Raw genomic sequence first — 23,633 nt, forward strand, 5'->3', positions numbered from 1 at the left:
GAGCAGTTATGCCACTGTTCGCAGTGGAGTTCATGTGAACTGGCTCGGAAAGGCGAACTCTCAGTGGGTTGCTTGCTCGGAAGCGCCACATTTCGGTTCACCATATCGAGACTTTACTCTGTACTGTAGTCCAGTATTCTGTGTCACTCATAAAAAGAGTACAGAGTATCCAGATATCCGTCGGTATGAGCTAGCATTCGCAACAATGACTATTGTGGATACTCGTCATATGCATTATTCAATAGTCATGTCTAGGCCCTGAGGACAAGTTTTTATTCAAAGCTTCAAGTTTATTGGTTGCGACAACTGTACATACCGTAAAGCACACAGAAGGCTCAGCTTCACTACGAGAAGCAAGGCAGGCAAGCAAGGCAGGGGGACAGACAGTCAACTTTACCCTTGGTACAGTACCACGACTTACTCATGCGTAGCAGAGTGCACACGAGTGAGCTACAGTACACAGTACCCTTAAGGGTACCACTGGTACTGTACCCTTGGGTACAGGACCCAGAAGGGTACCCTGTACCCTTGGTACGGTACACGATAACACTGCGTCTTCAGCATACTGTACCCGAAGGGTACCGTACTTGCGCAATACCGTACCTTCGAAGGTACGGTATGTTGATTTACTGGGCTACAAATTTCGAGTACTGTACTGCCACGATACTCCGCCCATTACAAGATGCCATCATCACAATACGGTGATCTAAACATTCCTTTCCAACCACTCCGAGAGCCCGACTCGTCGTTTCATACACGACAGCAGGATGTCTGGTGCTGTCCTCCCGTAGATCTCACACGCCTCACGCCTTTACCTCAACTTTGACGTCTTTCACGTCAACATATTTCCATGCGTAACTCGATAATGTACCTTGCGTTCTTGATAAACTCACACCACGTCCGGATCGACCCATTCGCTCCACTACATACAATACCTGAACATTCTTTCTCGTCTAGAAGCCAAGTCGCAATACAGACGAAATCACAACCTCTTCAAGGCGAGTCCCATACCTTGCCGCAAAAACAGTAAAGTGTAGCCCCGGCGTCTTAGACTTGACAAAAAGCCTGCGATAATACTTGGGGCTGTTCACGTACATGTTTTTCTTTGTACATCCCACAGTTGCGCAGTAGCTTCTCATCATCATCGGCCTTCCGTCATGCATCACGACGTGCGCTGGAGTCGCGCAACTATCGTTCGAATCGCATAGAACCGGTGCCACGAAATGAGTTTTGAAGACGAGATCCTCTTCCCTGAGATGTGACAGAGCTCTTACATCGATACAATCCGACTGTGGCGGCAACGTGCCGACTGGCCTTGGTGATGGTATACTGATCGCACTGGTTGGAGCCGGTGAAGTCGATTCCGTAACAGTAGGAGCTGGTCTCCAAAATGACAGCCTTCGTACACTATCTTCTGAGACGCAGAGGAACGATTCTAATTCGTTATCAGTTCTTTCCGCACATATTTCTCCCCTATCCGGACAATCGGCGTTTGTTTCACACTCGGTCAGTGGCAATGCAAAGCAATGACAGAGCTCGTCATGATTATAGTTACATTCTTTGAGCTCGTCATTGTCCAGAAAAATCTCGCACATGCGCGGGGCAATACACTGAGAAGACGTTTCACAATCATCCCAGGTGAGTCCATCCGTTTGAACGGTAGCCGTATCTTCGCCAACGAAGGTCTCACTTCTGCAGATTGGTTCCTGTCCGTCAGTGGAAGCGCAAACTTCCCCTTCTGTGCACTCGTAACTATACTTACAGTTTTGCAATCTCTGGCCCGTGGGAGTAGCGGAAGGCGATGAATTCGGTTCAGTACTAGGCTCTGGGGAGGGAATTGCAGGATTCTCGGTTGAGGCTGGGCTCCAAAATGACAGCCGTCCTACGCTATCCCTTGAGATGCAAAGAAAATATCCTAATTCCCTATCAGTTCTTTCCGCACATATTTCTCCCCTATCCGCACAATCGGCGCTTGTTTCACACCTGGTCAGTTCCGTTGCAAAGCAGTTGCAGAGCTTGTCATGATTATAGTTACATTCCTTGAGCTCATCATTATCCAGCACAGCCTCACATATGCGCGGGGCAATACACTGATAAGAAGCTTTACACGCATCGAAGGTGAGGCCATCGGTTTGAGCGGCATCGGACCTTTCGGTGACGAAGGCCTTGCTAGCGCACATTGGGTTCCCGGTGTCAATGGAAGCGCATACTTCCCCTTCTACACATTCATAACTGTATTCGCAGCTTTCGGATCCCTCTTCCGGGAAGCAGAAGCAATAGTCACTTTCGTTTGAACATGGGAAAGATTCTCCATCTTCTATATCAATGCATTCTCTTGATCCGACACAGTCTAGGTCCGGAGAGCATTCGTCACCCGTCAGGCCCTCTCGAACTTGAACTCCAACAACATCAGCAGAACGCAGTGTATAGGCTCTTATCGGCTGAAGCTTAGGGTGGGATATCTGAGACAACGAGCGAAGTCGAGCTTGATTCTTCGCAATATTGCTCTTAGCAAGAAGAATACTAGTATCAGGTCTGTCGGCTTGAGTACGAGACAAGACGAGCAGAAAGGACAATGCTGTCAGGAAGACGAGGGTACGCATCGTCACCGGTCCAACAGTAGAGGTGCGTTGCAGTTGCGATACAAGGCGAAGAAAGAGGACTGAGAGAGGGAACGGGAGGGTGTGTGGAGTTTGTGGTGACGGACGCTGATGTTTTCAAACAAGGGATGTGGAGCAAGAATTTGCTGCCTTTTTATGCCTGGGAAAGCGGTTACCTTCGGAAGCGCTGCTGTTGAAAAGTACCATTTTGAAGCTGGAATGGTCATCTTGTACTGTGTGCGGGGTGTAGGGTACAAACGAGATCTCAAGAAGGGCAACAATGGCGTGCGCTCCAGTGCAGCGGGTGTAGGGTACAGTACAAACGAGATCTCAAGAAGGGCAACAATGGCGTGCACTCCAGTGCGGGCATTGTTGCTCTTCTTTGGACATTGCTGCCTGATGAAGACAGTCATCTTCATCTGTGCTCTAAAAAGTTGTTTGTTTGCTTTACAAATATGCTGGCTTCAATGACATCTTTTGTGTGTACAGTACCGTTGGTACGGTAAGCCGTTCGGTACAGCAAGGTACAGTTGAATAATTCCTTCAAAGCACTGCGACGAGTATCCACCGGATGTATTCTAGGGCACAATACAGAAGGCACAGAGATGCCGGCCCTTTTCCCGGACTGTTTTGTGCTGTTTGACCCTATACGTGTTTTACACCAACCATAAAGGGGGAAATTTTCACACATTACATGATTGTTCATGCTGTCTTGCGTACAGTACAAGAGGGTAGGATGGATGGTGCGTTTTAATATTTTTGTGAAGTTGTTCATTCATTCCTTCCTTGCTTCCAGTCTAAAGCACTACGTTTGCGCAGCTACTGTATCGAGCAGATGAGAGGAGATGGCACCAGGGGGGAGAGCGGCGACGGGGAGACGAAAAGGAGTAGGAAGGAAGAATGAAGCCAACAAATATGCGTACCCCCTTTTAGGCCAAATAAAACGGACAACAGTTACGTCTCCATTTGCGAAGTACCGCCTGCTGAAGGCGCCCAATCTCAGGACCCAGGGACTCAGACTCGAATCTCAGGCTGAGATCATACCCTTCGAAGGGTACCCTTCCCCAAAAGGGTAATTTGGAGTAAACTTTGAAATATGGCAAAAACAAACAGATTTATTAGTAGGATATAAAAACGCTCGGCCCCATGACATACAAAACTGGGTCAAAAGTTCGTTGGTAGCTTCAGATTGGTCAGAAAACGGATATTATTTGAGATATTCACATTTGTCTATTCATCACAAGTGGCCTCCTTTTGAGGAAGGAGAGGGCAATTTGGAGTGTCTATGTCATGCGCATGAAGCGTGACCAGCGCCTCCACGACATCGTTCTCTTCCATGGAACGTTCTCCCAAAGATGCCACTACGGTCTCCGGTGCTGATCTGCATCGCTTGGACCGGTCAGAACACTTAAGACCTTGGGGGAAAGCAGCTTGTGCATTGGAAATCGCCAATTTTCGTATCTTTTTCATCCTTTTGGCTTCTTCTTTTTGAAGCCTCATATGTTCTCTTTGCGCCTTTTTACGCTTCTTAAGCTCCTCTTTTGCCTCTTTGGCAGCAGCAGCGGCAACTTGGCGTTCTTGGGCCATTCATGCAGGACGGAATTTACCCGTCAAGGAATTTCGCTACCTAAGGATTCTTATAGTTAGAACTGTCGTTGGTTTACGCGATGGTATCAATAGGTGTTTTAGGTTTTATTGTTTGAGCTCATCATATGTATACTGTTGGGTTAGATGTTGATACACGTGCTTATTTCACAGCAGCAACAATGATTATTGCTGTTCCAACGGGAATTAAAATATTTAGTTGAATTGCCCATGTGTCAAATATAGAGCGGGGGGGTTCCATGTTGCAGCACTGGGCACGCCCAGATTCAGCCTGTTTTCCTTTCCCGTTCACAACTGTGCGGTTCAACATACTATAATTTTCGAAAAAATCAACGCTCTCCAAATTACCCTTTTTCTCCAAATTACCCTTTTGGGGAAGGGTACTTGTACAGTACATGCCAAGTCTGAGTCGGGAATCTGAGCATCTCGTTTCCTCATGGGGCCAGTACGAAACAGATGTATTGTTGCCGCATTCCTATTGGCTTGTGCTCCGGAATATCACTGGCCCGCAACTGTCCCCGAGGCCTCCTCCATTTGTACCGTAAACTTTACGTGTACTGTACTGCAGTGTCGCTCGCATAAGCCAAAAGCTGTTGTACCCTTCGAAGGGTACAGAGGCGCCTCCGGAAATTTTTTTTTTCTTTTTTGTGCACAAAGAATGAGTTTTGCCACGGAAATGCTTGCGCACATAATGTGCGTCCCCCTACTGTACGCATGCTTTGTACTCACACCGGACGCCGGCGATGACGCCGTCAGAGCTCAAACTACAGTGTGTGCTGTGAGCTGAGCTGATATCGGAAAGAGAGACATGGCTGTGTTGGGACAGGCTCTGACCAGGCCCACCCTGTCAATAAACAAACATTTTCAAGAACTGAACTTGCTACGTGCACGCTCCTTATCTACTAATTGACAAAAACAGAGATATCATATGATAGATGCGATACATGTCGTCGCAGAACTCCCGTCTTTGCCTTGCAACGTAAGAGACTTGTATACTAGTAGAGTAGATCTCTTACCAGGAGGGTAGGCTGCTGTTAGCATGGTGTGTGCACGTGTGCAAGAAAAGGATGCTTTCCCCCATGTGAAGAGCTGAAGCATATCAGAATTGGAAGCAGGCTGCAACGTAAGCATGTAGTGGAGCACAGCCGCAGTCTTTCTCTCTTGGCATGGCGATGAGTTATACTGTAACTGGTGGATGCGTGCAGGTGCCCGCAGCAACACGTTACGTTGACACGAGCTTTTAATACCAAGGGTAGTCCTTGTACTACAGTATCAGATGTACGCCTCTGATTGCGGGGATAAGACCAGTCATCTCAAGGGCAATGTCACGCCGCGAAAGACGTCTGCTCCACATGACGAAATACATTGTGTAGAGTCGCGAGTACCCCACTGTGTGAACGTCGAGGCTTGTCACGCAGTCAAAAAGCTTGGGCATAGCTGCCATAGATTCTTCTTACTTCTTAGGCTCTCAAATTTGCCCCGGATGTTTCCGTAAAGACTAGGAGGGATCGAATATCAAGTGATCGGTCTTGAAATAGATGTTAGAACCCATGTCGAATAACTGATGATAGTATTCTCTCCTCTATCAAAGTCCCATACCTTGCAGCGAACGAAGTAAACTGGAGACCATTGGTGTAGGTCTCAACCGTCATTCCGCGGCGATATCTTGGACTATTTACTAGCATCGCCATTTCCTTGCAGCTGACAATGGAGCAGTAAGATTTCATCATCATCGTCTCATCATTGAAGATGACCATGTGTGCAGGAGTAGCACAGCTTTCATTTTTGTCGCAGAGGACGGTCGCATGAGCATGCTTTTTAAATATTAGCTCTTCCGCCGCCAAATGCGATAATATTCTAGCATCTATGCAGACGAATGGCTCTGGTGTGTCGGCGGGAGGAGGATTGGAAGTGATCAACGGGGTAGGTGACGGTGTAACAGGCTCGAAAAAGTCTAGAACTTCTTCGGCTCTTTGAGAAATACAGAACAGACGTGATCTCCCAACGTCTGTCCTTTCCGCACATATCTCCCCAGACGCTTCGCAATCTGCATTGCTAGCACAAGATATGACTCTGTCGGGAATGCAGTTACATATTGATTCTTGATCGTTGTTACATTCCAGCCTTGCTTCTTCCTTGGTTACGATCTCACAAGTTCTCTCTCCTTTGCATTCGTCTGTCGATCGACAGGGATCCCAGGTAAGACCGCCGGTTGTGAAGGGTGGAGTACTTGACGAGGCGGAAGACGTGTTAGCGGGATTCTCTTCGTCGATCGGTTTAGGCTGTGGCGTAGATAATGGTTCGTCTGATGAAGCCGCCGGTTCGGTTGGCTTCGGGGTCAGGCTCACAACAGGCTCCGGGGCGACGGAGGGTGTCTCGCTACGACAAAGTGACGTCAAGAAGACCTCCCTTTCTTCTGCTACTTTTGAGACGCAAAACTGAAGTCCGCCTTGTGTGACATCGGTCTTATTGGCACAGACCTCGTCTGGATGGCTGCATTGCGTGCAGCTTACACAGTCTTCAATAGAGCCGAAGCAGTAGCACTCCGGTCGGTCGCCAAGGCACTCATTTTGATCATCTGGTAGGACAGACCTGCATTCTCGATTTCCTTCGCAGTCGGTCGTAGTTACGCACGCGTCCCACGTCAGCCCTCTGTAGATTCGTTCAAATTGGGTGATGTTGCTGTCGACATAGTCTTTCTCGGCACAAAGCGCGGACCCTTCAGTCGGAATGCCATCTAGCACGAATACAGCGCAGACTTCCCCTGGAGTGCAGTCGGAATTTCGCTTGCATTCCAGTGCGGGAATTGGGGCGCAGACGCATAGCTTGCCGTCGCACTTTTCACCCTGGCCGTCGGTGCAAAGGCGGGGATGGAGACAGTCCGAATCTCTTTTGCAGCCCTGTCCCGTGAGATTGCGGCCGTTGTCAGATCGCGACAGTGAAGGAAGTTTGAGATGGGCGGTTTGTTGTTCATACGAGAGAGAGTGAAGGGAACGAAGTTTGACACGGGAAGAGTGATTGAAGTCTGGGACAGACTTGAGGCGAGTGGATGTGGAATATGTGAGATGAGAAGCTTTCGAGGAAGGAGGTATCAAGAGAAAAACGATAAAGAAAAGGATTCGGGTGTGCATAGCTTCGGGGCAGTGGGGTAGAAAAGGAGACGGCTCGCCAGGCGAGGTTTTTGGGAATTGTCTGAGTCAGGCGTGTAATGGAGCAAGGGGGATTCAGGGAAGAAGGGAGAAGGTATTCTGTTATAGTGCGCTACAGTACGATAGGTGCTGCTGCTCTGGAAGCTGGGGACGGTTTAGTTGCGGTTGTTTGGAAAAAGAAATTCAGGGGCTCGCAAAAGCAGGCAGGGCGGACGGATTGGAGCAAGAGCACCGTTCTCGAGGTGGCAACGAGGAGCATGGAACAGGGCGAAGACGTTTGGGAGTGCGGGGGCGGGGACGTTACTCTTTCTATTGCTGTACGGTATTGCAGCAGTACACCTGATCGCGGCAATTAACCTTGGTCTATATATCTATATATATATATACAGCATTCTGACTAAGGAAAGCCGTCAACTAGATGGTGGGCCGTTGGCACGAGCTTGTTCGGATAAAAATACTCGACTGCGTTGCCGCATTAACGAAGAGAAGATGTGCTCCGCGAATCACAATGCTGTTTTGGGAATGTCGTCATGGTACATCCAATCACAATGCGTCACCTGGCAGATCAACAGGTTAGAGGATTCTTCATATAAGACCTCGTCCACCCTGTCTCGCCACGTTTGTGCCTTGGGTGCAAACGAGATGACCAATTCCTGCCCATCTTATAAACTTCTTTACAGAGCGTCGCACATGCTCCCTCACCGCGCACCGTGGACCGGAAGATCCTTCGAAAGTCCTTGTAAAATGCTGAATCCTCTATGAAGACTTGGACGCGTGTGCTTTCCGCATACCATCGTGGCAATCGCGTTGCAAACTTCACCGTCGTTGCTCGTTTCACCCGACCGTTCGATAAAGTTGCAAAGAAAGCCGAGATACAGCACAGCAGAATTGCCATCAAAATTTCAAAAGCTTCCTCGTTTGACCACGATTGGTGTGGAAGTATCATAGTCGGACCCCGCTTGCAACTATCAAAGCCACTCAGGCTTGTGTCATGATCCACACCTTTTCTTCCGTCACGGCGGATGTAAGACAGGTCCGTCCGCGCGCACAACATTATTTGGTTTGCTTGACAACGCGACGTCCCGCCGTATGCATACCATCGGCGCCCTATTCTGAGTCTTTTTCAACCAACGTTGCGGCCTCCTCCTTGGGGCTTTCCGATGAAGAGCTGCCTTCCGAATCGTTCTCGTTCGGGAATAGTGGCACACATTTGCCGACTGCCCAGCTCTCTTCACAACGCATTTTCTGAGGCTTCTTGCAGAATGCATCGAAATGCCACGCATAGATCTGCCCAGAGTTGGCCCCGATGCCCACCAGAGAGTGCTCCCCGACTAACGCCATGTCCCACAGCGGTTCACTACATTCCAATGACCACAGACGTTCTCCATGTTCCAAGTTGAACAGCGCGATCAATCCAGCCGACTGTGCACACACCACCAGCATCCGGTTTTCCATACAAATCGCTGTCCAGCTCCACCCTGTTTCGGGGGGGTCAAATCCTTGCAGCACTGACTCAGTAGATGCCATCGTCCCATCTGGACTGAACGTAGCTCGAAACACACGTCGAGCGAGATCTACCCCAGCGTTGCTGCGAATACCCTTCGGGACGATGAAGATTTGTCGCCCGTTGGGAGACATGCTGAACTCTTCTGATGCCATCACCAGTGATCCATCATCTACAGTCGCTATACGAATGGGCCAACGTCTTTCCATATCCACGAGCACATCGCTCTGTTGTTCTTCCTGACAGCTCACTTCAACTCTCCACACAGTGAGCGTCTTGCGATCTTTTGTGACACGGTACGCCAACACCTTGGGGAGGTGCCCTTTCACAACGTCGATAAGTTCCTCCCCATCATCGATGAAAAACTCGTTCATTGCTTCGGGGTCCTCATCGAACAAGAGAATAGCACATTTTCGTTTGCCTGTTCCGCCGACGACATCATTGACATATACCACCCCCGCCACGGTGAAGCCGCCCGTCTCTGGGAAGACTGCTCTAAACAAGCGCCCGAATGCGCCATCTGTGACTGAGTAATTGCTGACCTCTTCACCTGTAAGACGGTCTACTACGCGCAACACATCGCCACCGTCGACAAAGTAAGCCAAGAACTGCCCATTGCGACCAGCGAGGTATATGGCTTTCGGGTAGCACACGCAATATTCCATGCGCGCATGCGTGAGACCCTTCCTCCCCACTGGAATTTCTATCTCATGGAGCAGCTCGCCAGACACGGCATCGATGGTCTTGAATTTGGACCAAAACTCTTGATCCACAAAGCCCGTACCGCCAGCCTTTGACTGTAGAAATCCCAGGCCCAAGGACGGAACCTGGACGCAACATGCGATGACTTCCTCTGGATCGTCACATAAATCAGACACGTCTCGCTCCCAGCCGACGGGGAAGCCTCGAATCTTTCCCTCGTTTTGAAAGAAAAGCACTATGGAATCGGCTACAGTAGCAAGGATACGGGCGCGACAATCAAAGCGCGGGACATTTCTGACTGTTGATGGGGGAAGGCGAATGGCACAGGAGCGTCGGTAAAGATTGGGCCACGATATGCCCTGCACGACGGAGGCCGGCGGGGACGAGTTTCCATACTTTCGCAAACAGAAATGTTCAAAGACTTCGTCGGCGACGATGGCTTGGTGAAACTGCTTGCAGGATTGCGAGAGATTCGTGAGCTGACTGACGTCGAGAGTGGAGGCTATGACGCGCCAGATGTCTGGGGAGAGCTCAGGGAGTTGTACATATTTGGGCAGGGGTTCCGTTGGGCCGGCTGGAGGCGCTTTAGCCTCTGTAGATGGCGAGGACATGGTTTGTCGAGGATGTGATTTTGGGGTGCAGGAATGACTCGTTGAGATGGAGATTTGCGAGGGGTTTGTTTCCGCTTTGGTAGTAGACGGCGGGGTGATTGTACGTGCATCAACAGGAAGTCGTGGATGGGACTTTCAGAGAGATTAGGGTTGTGGTAGGTTGCTCATCATTTGAGGAGAAGTCACACAACCCTTGAGGAAGATGAGCAGCGGCCGTTGAACTCGACATCGCACCAGGGTGACGGTTAAAAGGTGGCTTCGTTGTTTCCGGCCATGTCCTTGCTGAACGCAAGGGTCAAAATGTACAATATTTTTACAATCATACATCTGTATCATGTCACTGCGCACGTGGACACGAATGCATTGAATCCGTTTTGATCTTTGTCGGGGTACACGGAGACCACGCAGACAACGTGTTATACGTGGGGGACAACACTCAGTTTCACAGTACTGTACTGTACTGTACTGTAGACATTCTCGTCCAATCCCGTCCTTCCTTTCCTCTCCTGAGTCCGTCCGCCTGTCCCACGCGTTTCCTTTCCGCCCGAGCACACCCCCGGACTCACCCCCAGGCACTCGCGGCGGGCATCAAGTCCTCAAACAACACCAGCTTCAAGCCGGCACGCGTTCCTTTGCTACCCGCACCACTCCTTTTTCTGCCGCCCCGCCCTCCGCCAAAGCCGCAACTCCCATGGAGGCTCCCGCGGCGAAGCGAAGCCCTGTGCGCGATCCGCCTGAAAACCCGCGGAAGCGCCGCCGCCGATCACGCTTCGCCTCCTCCGTCCCATCGCCCTCCACGGACGCCGCCCCATCGCACGCCAAAGACGCCAACCCTCCCTCGGCCCCCGCTGCACCCTCCAAACCGCCGCCGCCCCCGAATGCCTCCGTGGCCGCGTTGCGCGCCCGCCTGCCGCGTCCCGCGGCCGCGCCGCCGTCCGATGCGCCGCAGCTGAACCAGGCCCCCACGCCGAAGCGGCGGCGCACGGGCCGCTCGCGCTTTTCTCAGCTGCAGTCGCCCGCGGCCCGCCGGCACGTCGCTCAGGTCGTCCCGCCGCCCGCCGTGCCGAAGCTCCCGCTCGACGTCACGGCCATTCCCGTCGCCCCGGTGTCCACGTTGCGGATTAACCGCGATGCGCAGAAGCAGCGGAAACTCGCCTCCGTGCTGAAAGTGTCCTCGGCGGATCTTCTCGAGACGGATCCCGAATTGAACCCGTATTACGACGCGTCCATTGCCAAGCCGGCAAACGCGGTGCGTCAGCCGCGGAAGGAATTCGTGTTTATTCCCCAGGGTGATATCGTGGCGAAGGCCGGGAAGAAGCGGGAAGAGGCACAGGTCCAGGCGAAGGTGGCTCACTATCGTGCTCAGTTGATATCAAAGGAGCGTCAGGAGTCAAACCTTCCTGTTCTTCCTCCCCACATTGATGACTTGAGAGCGAGTCACCAAGTGCGGGAGGTTCCTCAATGGGAGTGGTGGGACCTGCCCTTTCTGGCAAATCGGAAAGAAGCTGCCGCTGCAATGGATAAGCTCGTTGAGCGAAAAGAACAAAAGCAGGATGCAGACAGTGATGCCATGGACTTGGACTGCAAAATCGAACTGAAAACGGATAGAGTCACGCATTATATTCATCATCCACCTCCCATTGAATCAACAAGACCGAAGAAGCCTCCTCCAGCGTTGCCTCTGATGCTGACGAAGAAGGAGACGAAGAAGCTTCGCAGAAAGAGACGAATGGAAGCTCAGAAAGAGCAACAAGAGATGGTTGCCGTCGGCTTGCTCCCACCTCCGAAGCCGAAGGTGAAGCTCAGCAATCTGGTGCGTGTGCTAGCGAACGAGGCGAGTGCGGACCCAACAAAAGTTGAAGAAGAGGTTCGCGCACAAGTTGAAGCTCGAAGACGCAAACATGAAATGGAAAACGAGGCGCGGAAGAAAACGAAAGAAGAACGACGAGAAAAGGTACATACGAAGATTGCAAAAGATAGAGAAGCTGGGATGCACGCAGCCGTCTTCCGCATAACGGATATGCGGAACCCGCAGCATCGCTTTAAGATTGACATCAATGCGAGGCAATGGGAAATGACGGGTACGCTTTTAAGTTTTGGTGGATGCAATGTGGTGGTTGCTGAAGGAGGTCTGAAAGCTCTGCGCAAGTACAAAAAGTTGATGCTTAGAAGGATTGACTGGAATGCCAAACGGGAAGCTGAGGGCAATGTCGAAAAGGAGACCAACCAGGAACCTTCCGCAGAGGACCACGGAAATAATAGAGACAATTCGTGTCTTCTCGTTTGGGAGGGCCCGATCGCCTCGAACGCGTTTAAAGAATTCAACATAACGAGTGCAAGAACACAAAGAGAGTGTAGGTATCATTTCCGAAAGCATGGCGTCGAGCATTACTGGGACTTGTGTACCCAAGGCACACCACTGGGGAATGAAAACCTTGGCGTGAAGCAAATTGAATAGGTTTGTCTCTGTCCGGCCCAAGTTCACACATGAGCGGCGCTGGGGCTCAAGCTTGTACGTACGAGTTGCATAAGACGAAACTATAACTAACAATTTGCGAACACGTTTCCTATTGTACATTGATGAGTCATTTGGTCCGGAGCCGGGGTAAGTGAGAAGCACGGGAGCATCTAATTTACTCCTTGGATTTCTGGACCTTTGTAAAGCGACAGAACATAACCCATTGTTGCGATCCCCAGAAGGTATTTCCATACCTTAGCACAAACGTGGAAGCTTCTTCGAGCAATCTGGGTGTTTTTGCAAAGATGCGAGGGAAGATGTGGCTTTCAATGCCATTGACTAACTGATAACGGCTGCCCGACGAGGCGCCCAAAAACGTAGCATACAGCAAGGACACGAGCAATGGATTTTGCTTCTGGGTCTTGGGCTTGTAAGTCTTGTCAAGCCTCTCGCGAATGAAGATGAGAGTGTTGGTAACAATTACACCCGTGAAACAACAAAGCATGCCGACAGCGAAAAGCTGAGAAGCCTTGAGCGCAAAACCACCTGCCCGTTGGGACATAGTGAACGGACGATCGGTCTGGAAAATATTGCTAGGCAAAGTGGTAGACAGGTTTGCCAACCACCCACCAAATCCAGTTCCCGAAGCACGCTTGAGCGCAACGGAAGGTGCTGGAAGATAGACGAGGGCAAAGTCTGCTAGGATGGCGGTGATCAAGTTTGCGAAGACAAACTCGCCCTGCCTCCAGAACATCTCGCGACGCTGCTCGTACTCGGCGCTGAGCTTGCCGAAGACACCGATGCCTTCTTCGATACAGATCTTGAGCAGAAACAACTTATCCGCGAGAAAGCGGTTGCGCATGCCGGAGCCGCAGCGCATGAGAATGCTGCTGAGCCAGTTGGCGTTGGCCGAGAAGTAGTTAGCAATTGCGTCCAGGCCTACATAGCCGTTGCGATACGCGGCGAGGATGTCTGCGGGGATGTCTGCGAGGGCGGCGTTCTGGTCGGAGAGCAGGGCGGAGAGCTGCTCGTCATCGGCTGATTCGCCCGAGCCGCCGCTGCCACTGCCGCCGGGGCCACCGCCGCCAGAATTGCCGCCGATTCCAGAGGCGGAGCCGGCGCCGCCGGCGTAGGAGGGATCGAAAGCGGCCGCGGATGGGTCCTCTTCCAGAAGGGGGAGGCTCGGGTTGACGAGCGGGCGGAAGTCGGAAAGATGGTCGACAGAGGGCTGCGCGTGGTCGAACGCGGGCAGATTTGCGCGCAGGGGAGGGCGGCGACCTGGGGAGGCAATAAGGGGGCGGCGATGTTGGCGGATTAGTCGCGAAGGGCGGTACAGAGGGGCGTGGAACGGAGCGGCGATGAATGCGGGCGCCATAGCTGAGGAGTGGCGGAGGGGAGTGAAGGCTGGAGCCGCGAGGACGGCTGTTTGAGAGAGGCGGCAGAAGGGTTGGGATGTGGGCATGAAGAGGAAGCGACGTGGGGAGGCGTTTGATGCAGGTGTATTCCAGGGTGGAAGTGGTATGCAAATTTGGGGATAGGCGGGTTGCCTGGCCAGACTGCAGATTGGGAAGCGGAAGGGACGATCGCATGGGCGGCAAGCGCTCTGCAAATGACTGCAAACGATGCATCCTCGCCACTAATCATTCTACTGTACACCTGCCCCGCAAGAAGTAACATCAAGTCTGACCTGACCCACCATGACGCAACCTCGCCAAGATCCGACACAGAGCCTAGCCATTCACAGAGTGCCACCTGGTGTACCTGTTGTGCCTGCCCTTGCTCCTCTCCGCCCTGTACAATTGTACTGTACACGTATCACGAGCACGTCCTCAGATCCCTCCATATCCTCGCCATCCTCCCCCCTCCCCCCTCCCCCCTCCCCCCCCGCGGCAATGCGACGCAACCGCAATCTCGCTCCGCCTCCCCTATCTCCATCATGACCCCATCTCCCGCCTTCCTCCCGCCCGCCTTCCCCACGCCTCATTCGCCACGCTTCCGCCCACCTCCAAGCTCCCGCTGCCCGCGCTTCAGGCCAACCGCAGCGGCTGTCCCGATCCCTGACGCGGGCCTCATCTCCTCCCCGGGCATCACAGGCACCGCCTGTACAAACCTTTTCCCGCTCCCAATTCTCGGCCGCTACGGCTGGTTCCTCAACGTGTACGACCGCTCCGTCGCCTCCAAGGTCGGTCCTTTCGTCGTCAAAGCCGGCCCGTCGCAGGACAGTCCGCTCGTCCTCTCCTTCTCCCCGGACCAACCGCCGTCCGAAAAAGACACCGCCTCGTCCCACTCAGCATTCCCGGGGGTGGCCGCTGGCAACTTGAACGTCGCGAAAATCCTTGCCAAGTTGGGTCGTGGCCAGTCCGTCCCGTACTCTCTCAAGCTCTTCGAAAAGGGCGCCGGAGAGCCGTTTTGGAAGCGCAGGAATGAGGTCCACCTCGCTGATCCGGCAGACCCTCCCTTCGCGCTTTCAGACGCATGGCAGGAGGCTGCTCCCACTTTTTTTATCGAGTCTAAATCCTCCGCCTATGACATTCGTCATGTATACTCGGGCGTCGGTGCCAAACCACGAAATTCATCAAGGTTTGAATATTTTGCCATGAATCTCTCCCCGATTTGGCCGTTTACCAAGTACTCTTGCGTTGTGTGCGTTTGGAAACAGCGCAAGGGAACGGCCCCCGTCGCTATCGACAAGGTTAACGGGTCCCTCAGGCTTTCATTTTTTGATCCGCTTGAGCTCCCCACCTCAGAAACCGACAAAAACCGCCCACTTCCAATCGCCAAATTTGCTGTCAAGACCTTTTACGGAGCTGTCACAGATACCACCGTCGCTAAACTGCACGAGGTTCTGCTTGCTGCACTTTCCAAATCTCCCTCCATCAAACCCGTTTCGGATACCGCCTTCAGAATCGTGGTCGATAATAAGCCTGACGTCTTCACACCCTCCCGCAAGAACGAACTCTGGGTCCAACTTGAATGACATATAGTCCTATATGCCCTTTACCTGCGATGCGTGTTGAGCAATAACCGCCAGTCCATCACCAAGTTAGTGAAAGCAAGGGATCTCCATCATCGACCTCCTTTTTCAAATGATAGCGCTGCGACGGAAGGCATCATGTCGTCTTGTCGCCATGGTCTGTCCGATATGAGCTCTTGAGGCTGTCCCTGTTATCGCCATCTTTGAATATGGAGGCATCCGTTGCACGCCTATCAAACCATAGCGAAATCAGTATTCCCAAATGCGCGACATGTAGTGAGACAGCTGCCGTTGCTTCGGGAGGGTATATATTGAAGACAGCCTCGATCGTCACTAGTAATGCCAATTTTCGTATCCACATGAAATCACCTCGACATACGAGCATTGGGAGCGCGTGCGCATACCAAAGGTAAAATTGATAGTGCAGCGTTCTCGCAAACGCGATTCCAATGAAATTACTTGTGAACAAAACACCAGCGACGTGACTGGTGTTGAGATCTCTCGATTCAACATGTGTTGCAATACGCAAAATGGAGTCTTTAACACTTGCTTGAGACAAATGAAAGAACTCCAGGAGGCCCTTGCTTCTCTCTGCGGTCCAGCGGAAGTGACCGAAAAGAATTAGAACAGTCAAATGAAGTAGGAGCAGCAGCATGGCCAATCTCTTATCTAAGAAAATGGTCTCTTTCAGGAGGGCGCCGTTGACGCTCCACTTGTACATGAACTCGCGAGTGAGTTCAAACGCACGGGCCACGTAACTCTTCGGGGCGTGAAGCAAAAATGGAGCTCCTAATATGACTTGAGTGGTGAAACAAATACCCAAGATCCTTCGAATGGCACCACCTGTGCCACGCGCCTGACAGAGCAAGACTGCAAGCCCCGGGGCGAACAGTAGGGCGTTCATCTTAATAGAGACGGAGAGACTGTAGACGAGGCATCCCAAACTCCATCTGTTTGAAATGAAAAGGCAAATGGCGGCGTGCATGAGAAGCATCTGAACAGCATCATTGAATAGACGCAAAACGAAGAGCGACATCACTCTTCGCGAAAGCACTAGGAAAACAACAATCCATAGAGGGAATGGATGGATGGTTGAAGCATCTCTGTAACTCTTTCTATAGATGAAAAGCACAAAGCATAAGTTGAGACAATGCAACATGGCAAAGATAGTCTGGGCCGTGAGGAGGTCTCGGCCGCGATCCGTCAAGTAATAGAGTAGCGAATAAATGTAAACGAATCCAGCCGGGTAGACGAGGGGACCCGTGCCGCCGCGCAGTTTGATATAATCGAATTCGTTGTCGTTGATGACGCCTGATACTTCGTCCATATAGGCGACCCAGTCGATCTCGGTGTACGGCACTTTGGCAATCACAAACGCGCAAAGGAGAGCGTTTGCAAGAACGAGCAGGATGGCAGCCGGGAAGAAATGTTTGTAAAGCAACTGATTAAGTGCGGCTCCCAAAGCGGCTAGGGAAGCGGCTAGGCGCTTGAAGACATGAGGCGGCATGGTAGGGAGGTGCAATCTGTGGTGCCTCAGGGGTGGATCGGCTTGAGAGTGGATGGTCTTCTCATCCGGAAGGCAGAAGCAGGCGCAGGTTGGTCGGTTGTTCTGCAGTAGAGTCGATTCTAACGAGAGTCATGAACCGTGAGAGAAGGGATGAGGAAAGACAGGCAGGGCTAAGCTGCACGTGTTTGCTCTGTCTCGGTTTGTCATGTTCTGCTGCACAAAGAGTCATGCAAAGGCAAGCATGGCGTGAAGTCATCGCTGGACCTGCCCGCATTCTGATTACATTTAGTACACGTGTTGCAGTACCAAGGGTACAGTACAGAGCAGTCCTAATCTTTCCAACCACACAGATGTGCTATGCGGTTGACCGCATAGCACATCTGTATAGCTGACCTCAGCTCTTGTCACACTGCAATCTTCAGATCAAGAGCCATCTTTCTCCAAAGCAGATAAACGCTCGACAGATCCTCGCGCTACCTCCGCTTAGAACCTACGTGCGGGACTACAAAGCCTCTAACAATCTCCATCCGCACCTACATACTATGGCGTTTGTTGTTCCGAACCTTATTGCCCCATCCGGATGGCGTGCCCATCGCCACCCCGCCCCCAAAGTCCGACCAATCTCCCCATCAAAGCGACCGCGCCCCTCCAAGCGCCGACGCCCATGCACGAGAGCATTGCTCATCGATTTCGCACCGTCCGACTTTGAGATTCGTCGCATTGTGGGCCAACAAGCCTTCGCCAACATCACCGATTGGGAGTACTACGGCGTCAAGGATCCGCTCGCGCCCACCCGAACCGTCCAGCCGAGCCAACCGGCAATCCGCCTGTATGACGCCCGCATTACGAGCAACTTTCCACGCCTGTCCAACGCCCGTGTCATGCTCAAGGAGTTTTTGAAAGACGGCGTGGAATTGGGCGTCAACGAAGCGGAAGCGTATCAAGCCTTGTACCAAGCGACCGCAGGTAGTGTTGACCCCGATGTCGTCCCGGTTGCGACGCTGCTTGGCACTTTCATGACAGATGAATCGTTTTCCTCCCCGGACTTTGCGGCGAGCTGGGCGAGACGCTTTCCAAACTCGCCAAACCCTCCAACGGCAGGTGCACCGTTTCTTGTTTTTCGATGGGAGGGCATGCAAACTGGGCTCAACTGCGCAGCTGCGAAGGACGCCGGCGCGGACCCTGGTACCTCCCTGCTTGATAAATGGTTTCCATCTAATTTGATGCAGCGAAGGTCAATCTTTCTTCGCGTGTTTATGAAGAGAACCCTTGATGCTCTATACTATCTGCATTCCACTGGCGGAATTGTACATCGTTCCATGGGGTTGGCGAGTATCATGGTTAACACGGCAGAGTATCGCCTGGCATCCAGCCTTCTGGTCAAAATTCGCGACTTGGGTTTCGCGAAACCTGTCAGCGCACTAGCCGTAGGCGATGGGTTAGAAAAGGCCAGAAAAGCGGGAGCTGTTACCCCAGGCGAGATTGCCAGTTTTTACAATGCCGATGACATCTATGCGCTTGGGTACGCCTTTCTGGAGGTCATCTTTTCGTCGTACGGTGGAAAGCCGGTCACCCAAGACAGGTTCAAAGTCTTGTTCGAGGATACCTTTGAATTAGATGTTTCCAATTTCCGTCAGTACTGCGCGGAAGACCCGGAATGGACAGAGGCCGTTAGTTTGCTAGACAAGGATGATGGAGCTGGGTGGGATTTATTGAAAACGATGCTTGGATCACGGGAAAACTTCAAAAATATCTCCGTCGAAAGCCTAAGAAACTCTACATTCTTCCGACCACGAAACTAAAGAGATGCTGATACCAAGCCCTGCGTAAAGGTTGCGTCACCTGCACATACTTATCTTAACAACGACGACTTGTTCTTCCCAGCCAATAGCACAAAGCCCCCACAATCAGAGTGATCGAAATCACTTTCGACGGTATATGTACAAGAAGCCAAGATCTGTGGGCGGATTTTGGGAAACAGCAACTTTCTCGTCATTGAAAAGAACAAAACGAGCCTCCTTTTTGATGTGTGCCACATAATGGCCACAACCCGTATTGCTACCAAGATGGCTTGCGAATCCGAGCAATTCGTACTTCGGTTCTCCGTCAATTATGCTTCCAGAAAGAGCAGATTCCCCGCTTCCGCATCCGGAGTTACCTGATTCATTTGTCACCGCCGCGACTGCTGAATCTAAGTCGTCTGCGTGACTAAACAACCAGTCTGCCGCACGCTCCAAAGATCCGCCTGTTGCTTTCAGCGCTGCTTGTGCCTGCTTGTCAGTGAACCCCATCGCAGTAAGATTACTCACATCTTCGGCGCGGAATTGTCCTGCTCCTGCTTGGGGTGACGTATCTTCCGGTGCTGGCAATGGTTCGTTAAAGTCAGAGTCGCTCATGTGTGCAAACACCCATTCCATGCTGGCCTCAGCGCCTGCGTTCTTGGTGGCCAGCGCCGCGCGTTTCGCTCCATTCTCGGAGAAACCCATCGCAATAATTTGAGCAACAATCTCAGGGTCCGGAACGAGTGCAGTTGATTTCTGACTGCTTTCGACTTCAGGGACATCGGGTAACAAGACTTCGCCGTCTACTAGCCCAGTGCTCTTCAGCTCGCTGAGATCCAGTTCTTCTGGCATTAGAACGGCAACGTCAAGCTTCTTTGGTACCCAATTGTCTGCAATGTAATATCTCTTCAGATAAACTGCTAAGTGTGGAGGGAAAGTCTCCAACCTGGTACGCTTGTTTGCAGACCCCTTCGTGCCAGTCTCGGGAGATTTGAAGTCATCGATCCGCTCTGGCTCAGCGAAAAGCCGCAAGCATGCCGACAGTGGAACTTGTAGCTGGACCGGTTCTGGCTCTGCTTTGTCCTCCGCATCGGTGTTCAGTGTAGTCTTTTGCTGTTCCTGGTAGTCATCATATTGCGCTTTGTTCAAGGCCGCATCCAGATCTATGGCAAGTCCTAACGTGTTCTCACTCCGAGATGTGTATCTTACTTTCCCAGACTGGTTATCCTCTAGTCGCTCTTCAACCTTAAACTGGAATAATGCAGCAGTTGGAACGAAAGCACTATCTCCGGCAATTGCTTTGGATAATCGGTCCTGTCCACTTCGTTCCGCTCTGCTAATCTTGTCGAGAAAGTACTGAAAAAACTCGACGGCATCCTGTTGCCGAGGGCTGCGAAACTCTGGATGTCCCTTTCCTATAAGCATTTTAAACATAAATGGTTTGATAGATCCATATCCCTCGAGCTCCTTTTTCGCCGAAAGGCGAAGCTCAACAGAACCCGCCGGATCCTTCTCGTAGAATGGTACCGGCTTTGAATACCTCTCCGAAAGCAACCCTGTGGCAAGCTTAGCCATCATGGCCAACAGGTCGTCAGCAGGATCCCCAGAGACGCTCTTAAAAATAGACAAGGCAGAGTCTTTGAACCTCGCTTCCATTTCCGGAATCGAAAACAGTATTTGCATGACGGACGCCATATAGCAGCTGTTGCCCAGGTTGTCCAATCCGATGTAACCCGGACCGTGAAGGGGCTCAAGTTCTGAGCCGCTCTCCGTTATTTTGCTAAACGAGTGGGTGGCATTCAGCTTGAGCTCAAGTTCAGCGGTGGTTTGCTCAGTTTTCTCTTGTTGCATCATGTTGATACCCCAATGCGCAAGGTGGTCCGCAAGATAGGGATCTAAGACCATTTCGTTCTCATCTGGAGCATACGAATATACGTCCGCGCCGGAGGGAGTAATTGTGCCGAGCTTGACTACCAATGGATACTTTCCTCCCGTCTCTTCAAAGTGCTTCAAAGCTGCGCCAGTACCACCGCTACCGTCAAAATTCTTTCGCGCTGAACCAATGTAACCGGTCGAGAGATTGAGCCAAAGGTTTTCAGTCATTCCAGATTCCTCGCACTTCCAAAGTTTAGGATCGGGCGAAATTTTCTTCCCAAGTTCCAACTGTACCAAATCTTTGGCGTACCTCGATTCCTTCCTATCTTCCTCTTCCCAAGCCGCGGCTAGTTGTGCGACCTGCTCGAACCCTTGATGGTTAAGAACTCCATCAATTGCAAGCGTGATCATTGTAGGAATTTCATCGCAAGGTAGCATAATTTCTTTCCGCTGCGGCATAACGAAAAGATAATTTGTAACGTGCTGGTCATACGACTTCTTGTTAATATCGAAACCGCCTTTGACACCTATTGCCATCTTCGTTGGGATGCTTGTGTGTGTCATTTCTTCGTCCTCAGAAGTTTCATCGACTGCGACGCGCTTCCATACTTGCTTGACGTAGAGCGGATTCTGGTGACGTTCATAGTCAAGGTCGACATAGTCTGCACCAAACGACTGCCAGGTCGTTAAAGATGTGTACAGACCATCAGTGCTCTCAGGGGTGTCAAATGAGAACATGCATTCGTTCTTGTAAACGCGGTCTCGCGAGGTGGGCACCTTGACAGAGTTCATCGCTTCTCGAAGAACTTGCTCCATGGTGGCTTTCTTTCCGTCTGCGGAGCGCGTTTTTGCAACAAGCTGTGTCTCCAGGAAGCCCACGGCAAGAGAGGGTCGCCCAATTCGCGGCTCAAACACGGAATGGGACGTTGGCTGTCTGAAGAAAGCACCCCTTCTATGGCGCTGGACAGAATCCGTAATGGCTCCAGCTGATTGATGCACCTGCGCAGTACGTACAGTTCCCCAGCTGGCCTTCGAATCGGTGAGGGTTACTGTACTTGAGTGATATAGGATGGATCCTATCCAGGGTCCAGAAGAGACCCCAAAATTTATACAAATTTTAACCCTCCAGCCTGCACCCTGCATGTGTGCGTTGAGTCGAAAACCTCTCGGCAGAAAGCGGTAACAAAGCACCCGGCAATGGACCGTACCGGCCATTGGGGCTGGCTCTATTTGCGGACATGACTAAAGTTTACATGCGTTTCTCCCGTTTCACATATTGCACGTCATCCCGTATCATCCCGTGTAGACATCCAACACTCGAATAGGCCAGGCCCATACTAAGCCTACTCTTCACGAATATTATACTCAACATTGGGTATCCGTGAAATTTGTTCTCTAGGAAAGAATGTATCGCTCTTGCAGTCTGAGTCCCTCTGGGCCACAACTCTCTTGCTTGAATGCCCACGCTTTAATCCCAACAACACTGTACATCTTTCGCATTGCCATGTTTTTACGTACACTATTCGAAATGTCTCATCGAGTGAAACTACAGTAGTCCTTACTGCCCATCAGTCAGCATGAGGTTTGCAAACCACGTCCTACGGTATTCACCCCAGGCTATTGTAGCCCTTAAACTACGGCGGCCGCCCTCGCTACAATGCAGTGTTGCAATACACACTCACCATACTGTACCCTAAGGGTATTGTATTCAAAGTATGTCTTGTCTCCGGGCCCGAGATCTCAATAATGATTTTGATGCCTCTTCACAGCGGCAACTTCCATTTCTCTGTTTCCAGAAAAACGAATTTCCAATCCGTGCATGGCAGGCCCGCCGTATGATACGTACTGTACGGACTCCAAGCAATTCGCATGATGGACCTGCCATGCAAGGCTTGGAAAACTCACAGTGTGAAGTATGGATGAACGCTTTTCTACAATTTTTTCATTTCGCAAGCATGCCCTTGGTAAAGAACATTCTCAGACAAAAATCAAAGACGCCAAAAACGACAAACCTGCACAAAGACAAACAAATGAACACACTGTCGCATTGGGGGACTGATCGGTACTTCATATTTTGCAAACTGAACAACGACGAAAATGAACATGCTATTGATTCAAGGGTCGAGACAAAGATTTTTACTAATCAAAGAAAAGTGGCCTGCGTCATTACATATTAGAAACCTTGGCAGAGTATTCCGAGATCTGCTTGGTCACCTTGTCCATATCAAAGCAATTATCGACACGATAAATCTGACCATCCTTGACACGAACCAGATCAACGATCGGCATTTCCTTGACGTTGCCCTTGAGCAAAAGGTGGAATAGAGCGATGAACTGGTCGGTATCTGCGACGCGTGTGACAGCCTCGACGCGCATGGAGACGACCATATTGTTGAGGAATTCCATAAAACCGGCGACAACCGCGTCGCGACCGGTCGCTTTGAACATCTGCCCGTGGAAGATGATGTCTTCCGACAGGGAAGAGGCAAAACTTTGTTCACTGCAATCGTGCTGACCTTCGAGATAGTTGCGCACAGCAGTCCCGGCGGGCGTGTCTTCTAGGGTGATGTGGTCCAGTAAGGCCATGTCGAAAGTTGAGTGAGTGGATAGATTCGCTGAAATATAGTTCGATGGTGGGTAGTTGGATGATGGGAGGTTCGAGAAGATGTGTGGGGATAGAGCTTAGTATTTATTCTAGATAAGCACGGTAGCATGAGCGGCTCTACTACCGCGAATGCAGTTGTTAGTAGACATGAATGCATGGGGGGGTCAGTGCTGTGTTGTATGAATCATGTCCATCCTAGCTCGGTATTCGGTAGGACGTTAGGGTCCATCCTTGATAGACATGGTTCCGAGAGCAATTGCGA

The 23,633-nt window shown here is 51.3% G+C and overlaps 10 protein-coding genes; 4 read left to right on the forward strand and 6 right to left on the reverse strand.

The window, feature by feature from the left end:
* Window positions 1–587: 587 nt before the first annotated feature.
* On the reverse strand, window positions 588–2,603 carry CHC_T00001999001 (hypothetical protein). XM_005712895.1 is given in 2 exon segments: window positions 588–953; window positions 954–2,603. The coding sequence occupies 1 exon segment, from the start codon at window positions 2,601–2,603 to the stop codon at window positions 954–956; it is 1,650 nt and encodes a 549-aa protein (XP_005712952.1). The 3' UTR covers window positions 588–953.
* Window positions 2,604–4,312: 1,709 nt separating this feature from the next.
* On the forward strand, window positions 4,313–4,408 carry CHC_T00002000001 (hypothetical protein). Its single transcript, XM_005712896.1, has one exon. It carries the CDS (start codon window positions 4,313–4,315, stop codon window positions 4,406–4,408), a length of 96 nt encoding a protein of 31 aa, XP_005712953.1.
* A 1,338-nt stretch (window positions 4,409–5,746) lies between these two features.
* CHC_T00002001001 (hypothetical protein) lies at window positions 5,747–7,336 on the reverse strand. The gene has a single exon (XM_005712897.1). It carries the CDS (start codon window positions 7,334–7,336, stop codon window positions 5,747–5,749), a length of 1,590 nt encoding a protein of 529 aa, XP_005712954.1.
* A 305-nt stretch (window positions 7,337–7,641) lies between these two features.
* On the reverse strand, window positions 7,642–10,171 carry CHC_T00002002001 (hypothetical protein). XM_005712898.1 is given in 2 exon segments: window positions 7,642–8,461; window positions 8,462–10,171. 1 exon segment carries the CDS (start codon window positions 10,169–10,171, stop codon window positions 8,462–8,464), a length of 1,710 nt encoding a protein of 569 aa, XP_005712955.1. The 3' UTR covers window positions 7,642–8,461.
* A 691-nt stretch (window positions 10,172–10,862) lies between these two features.
* Window positions 10,863–12,629, forward strand: CHC_T00010171001 (U4/U6 small nuclear ribonucleoprotein Prp3, putative). The gene has a single exon (XM_005712899.1). It carries the CDS (start codon window positions 10,863–10,865, stop codon window positions 12,627–12,629), a length of 1,767 nt encoding a protein of 588 aa, XP_005712956.1.
* Window positions 12,630–12,777: 148 nt separating this feature from the next.
* On the reverse strand, window positions 12,778–14,218 carry CHC_T00002004001 (hypothetical protein). XM_005712900.1 is given in 2 exon segments: window positions 12,778–13,660; window positions 13,661–14,218. The coding sequence occupies 1 exon segment, from the start codon at window positions 14,216–14,218 to the stop codon at window positions 13,661–13,663; it is 558 nt and encodes a 185-aa protein (XP_005712957.1). The 3' UTR covers window positions 12,778–13,660.
* A 20-nt stretch (window positions 14,219–14,238) lies between these two features.
* CHC_T00002005001 (hypothetical protein) lies at window positions 14,239–15,606 on the forward strand. The gene has a single exon (XM_005712901.1). It carries the CDS (start codon window positions 14,239–14,241, stop codon window positions 15,604–15,606), a length of 1,368 nt encoding a protein of 455 aa, XP_005712958.1.
* Window positions 15,607–15,739: 133 nt separating this feature from the next.
* CHC_T00009519001 (Dolichyl-P-Man:Man(5)GlcNAc(2)-PP-dolichyl mannosyltransferase, family GT58) lies at window positions 15,740–17,110 on the reverse strand. Its single transcript, XM_005712902.1, has one exon. It carries the CDS (start codon window positions 17,108–17,110, stop codon window positions 15,740–15,742), a length of 1,371 nt encoding a protein of 456 aa, XP_005712959.1.
* A 542-nt stretch (window positions 17,111–17,652) lies between these two features.
* Window positions 17,653–18,972, forward strand: CHC_T00002006001 (hypothetical protein). XM_005712903.1 is given in 2 exon segments: window positions 17,653–18,912; window positions 18,913–18,972. The coding sequence occupies 1 exon segment, from the start codon at window positions 17,653–17,655 to the stop codon at window positions 18,910–18,912; it is 1,260 nt and encodes a 419-aa protein (XP_005712960.1). The 3' UTR covers window positions 18,913–18,972.
* A 60-nt stretch (window positions 18,973–19,032) lies between these two features.
* Window positions 19,033–21,582, reverse strand: CHC_T00002007001 (hypothetical protein). Its single transcript, XM_005712904.1, has one exon. It carries the CDS (start codon window positions 21,580–21,582, stop codon window positions 19,033–19,035), a length of 2,550 nt encoding a protein of 849 aa, XP_005712961.1.
* Between the last annotated feature and the right edge of the window lie 2,051 nt (window positions 21,583–23,633).

This window comes from Chondrus crispus, genomic scaffold (genome assembly GCF_000350225.1).
Source record: "Chondrus crispus Stackhouse genomic scaffold, scaffold_121, whole genome shotgun sequence".
NCBI classification, from domain to species: Eukaryota; Rhodophyta; class Florideophyceae; order Gigartinales; family Gigartinaceae; genus Chondrus; species Chondrus crispus.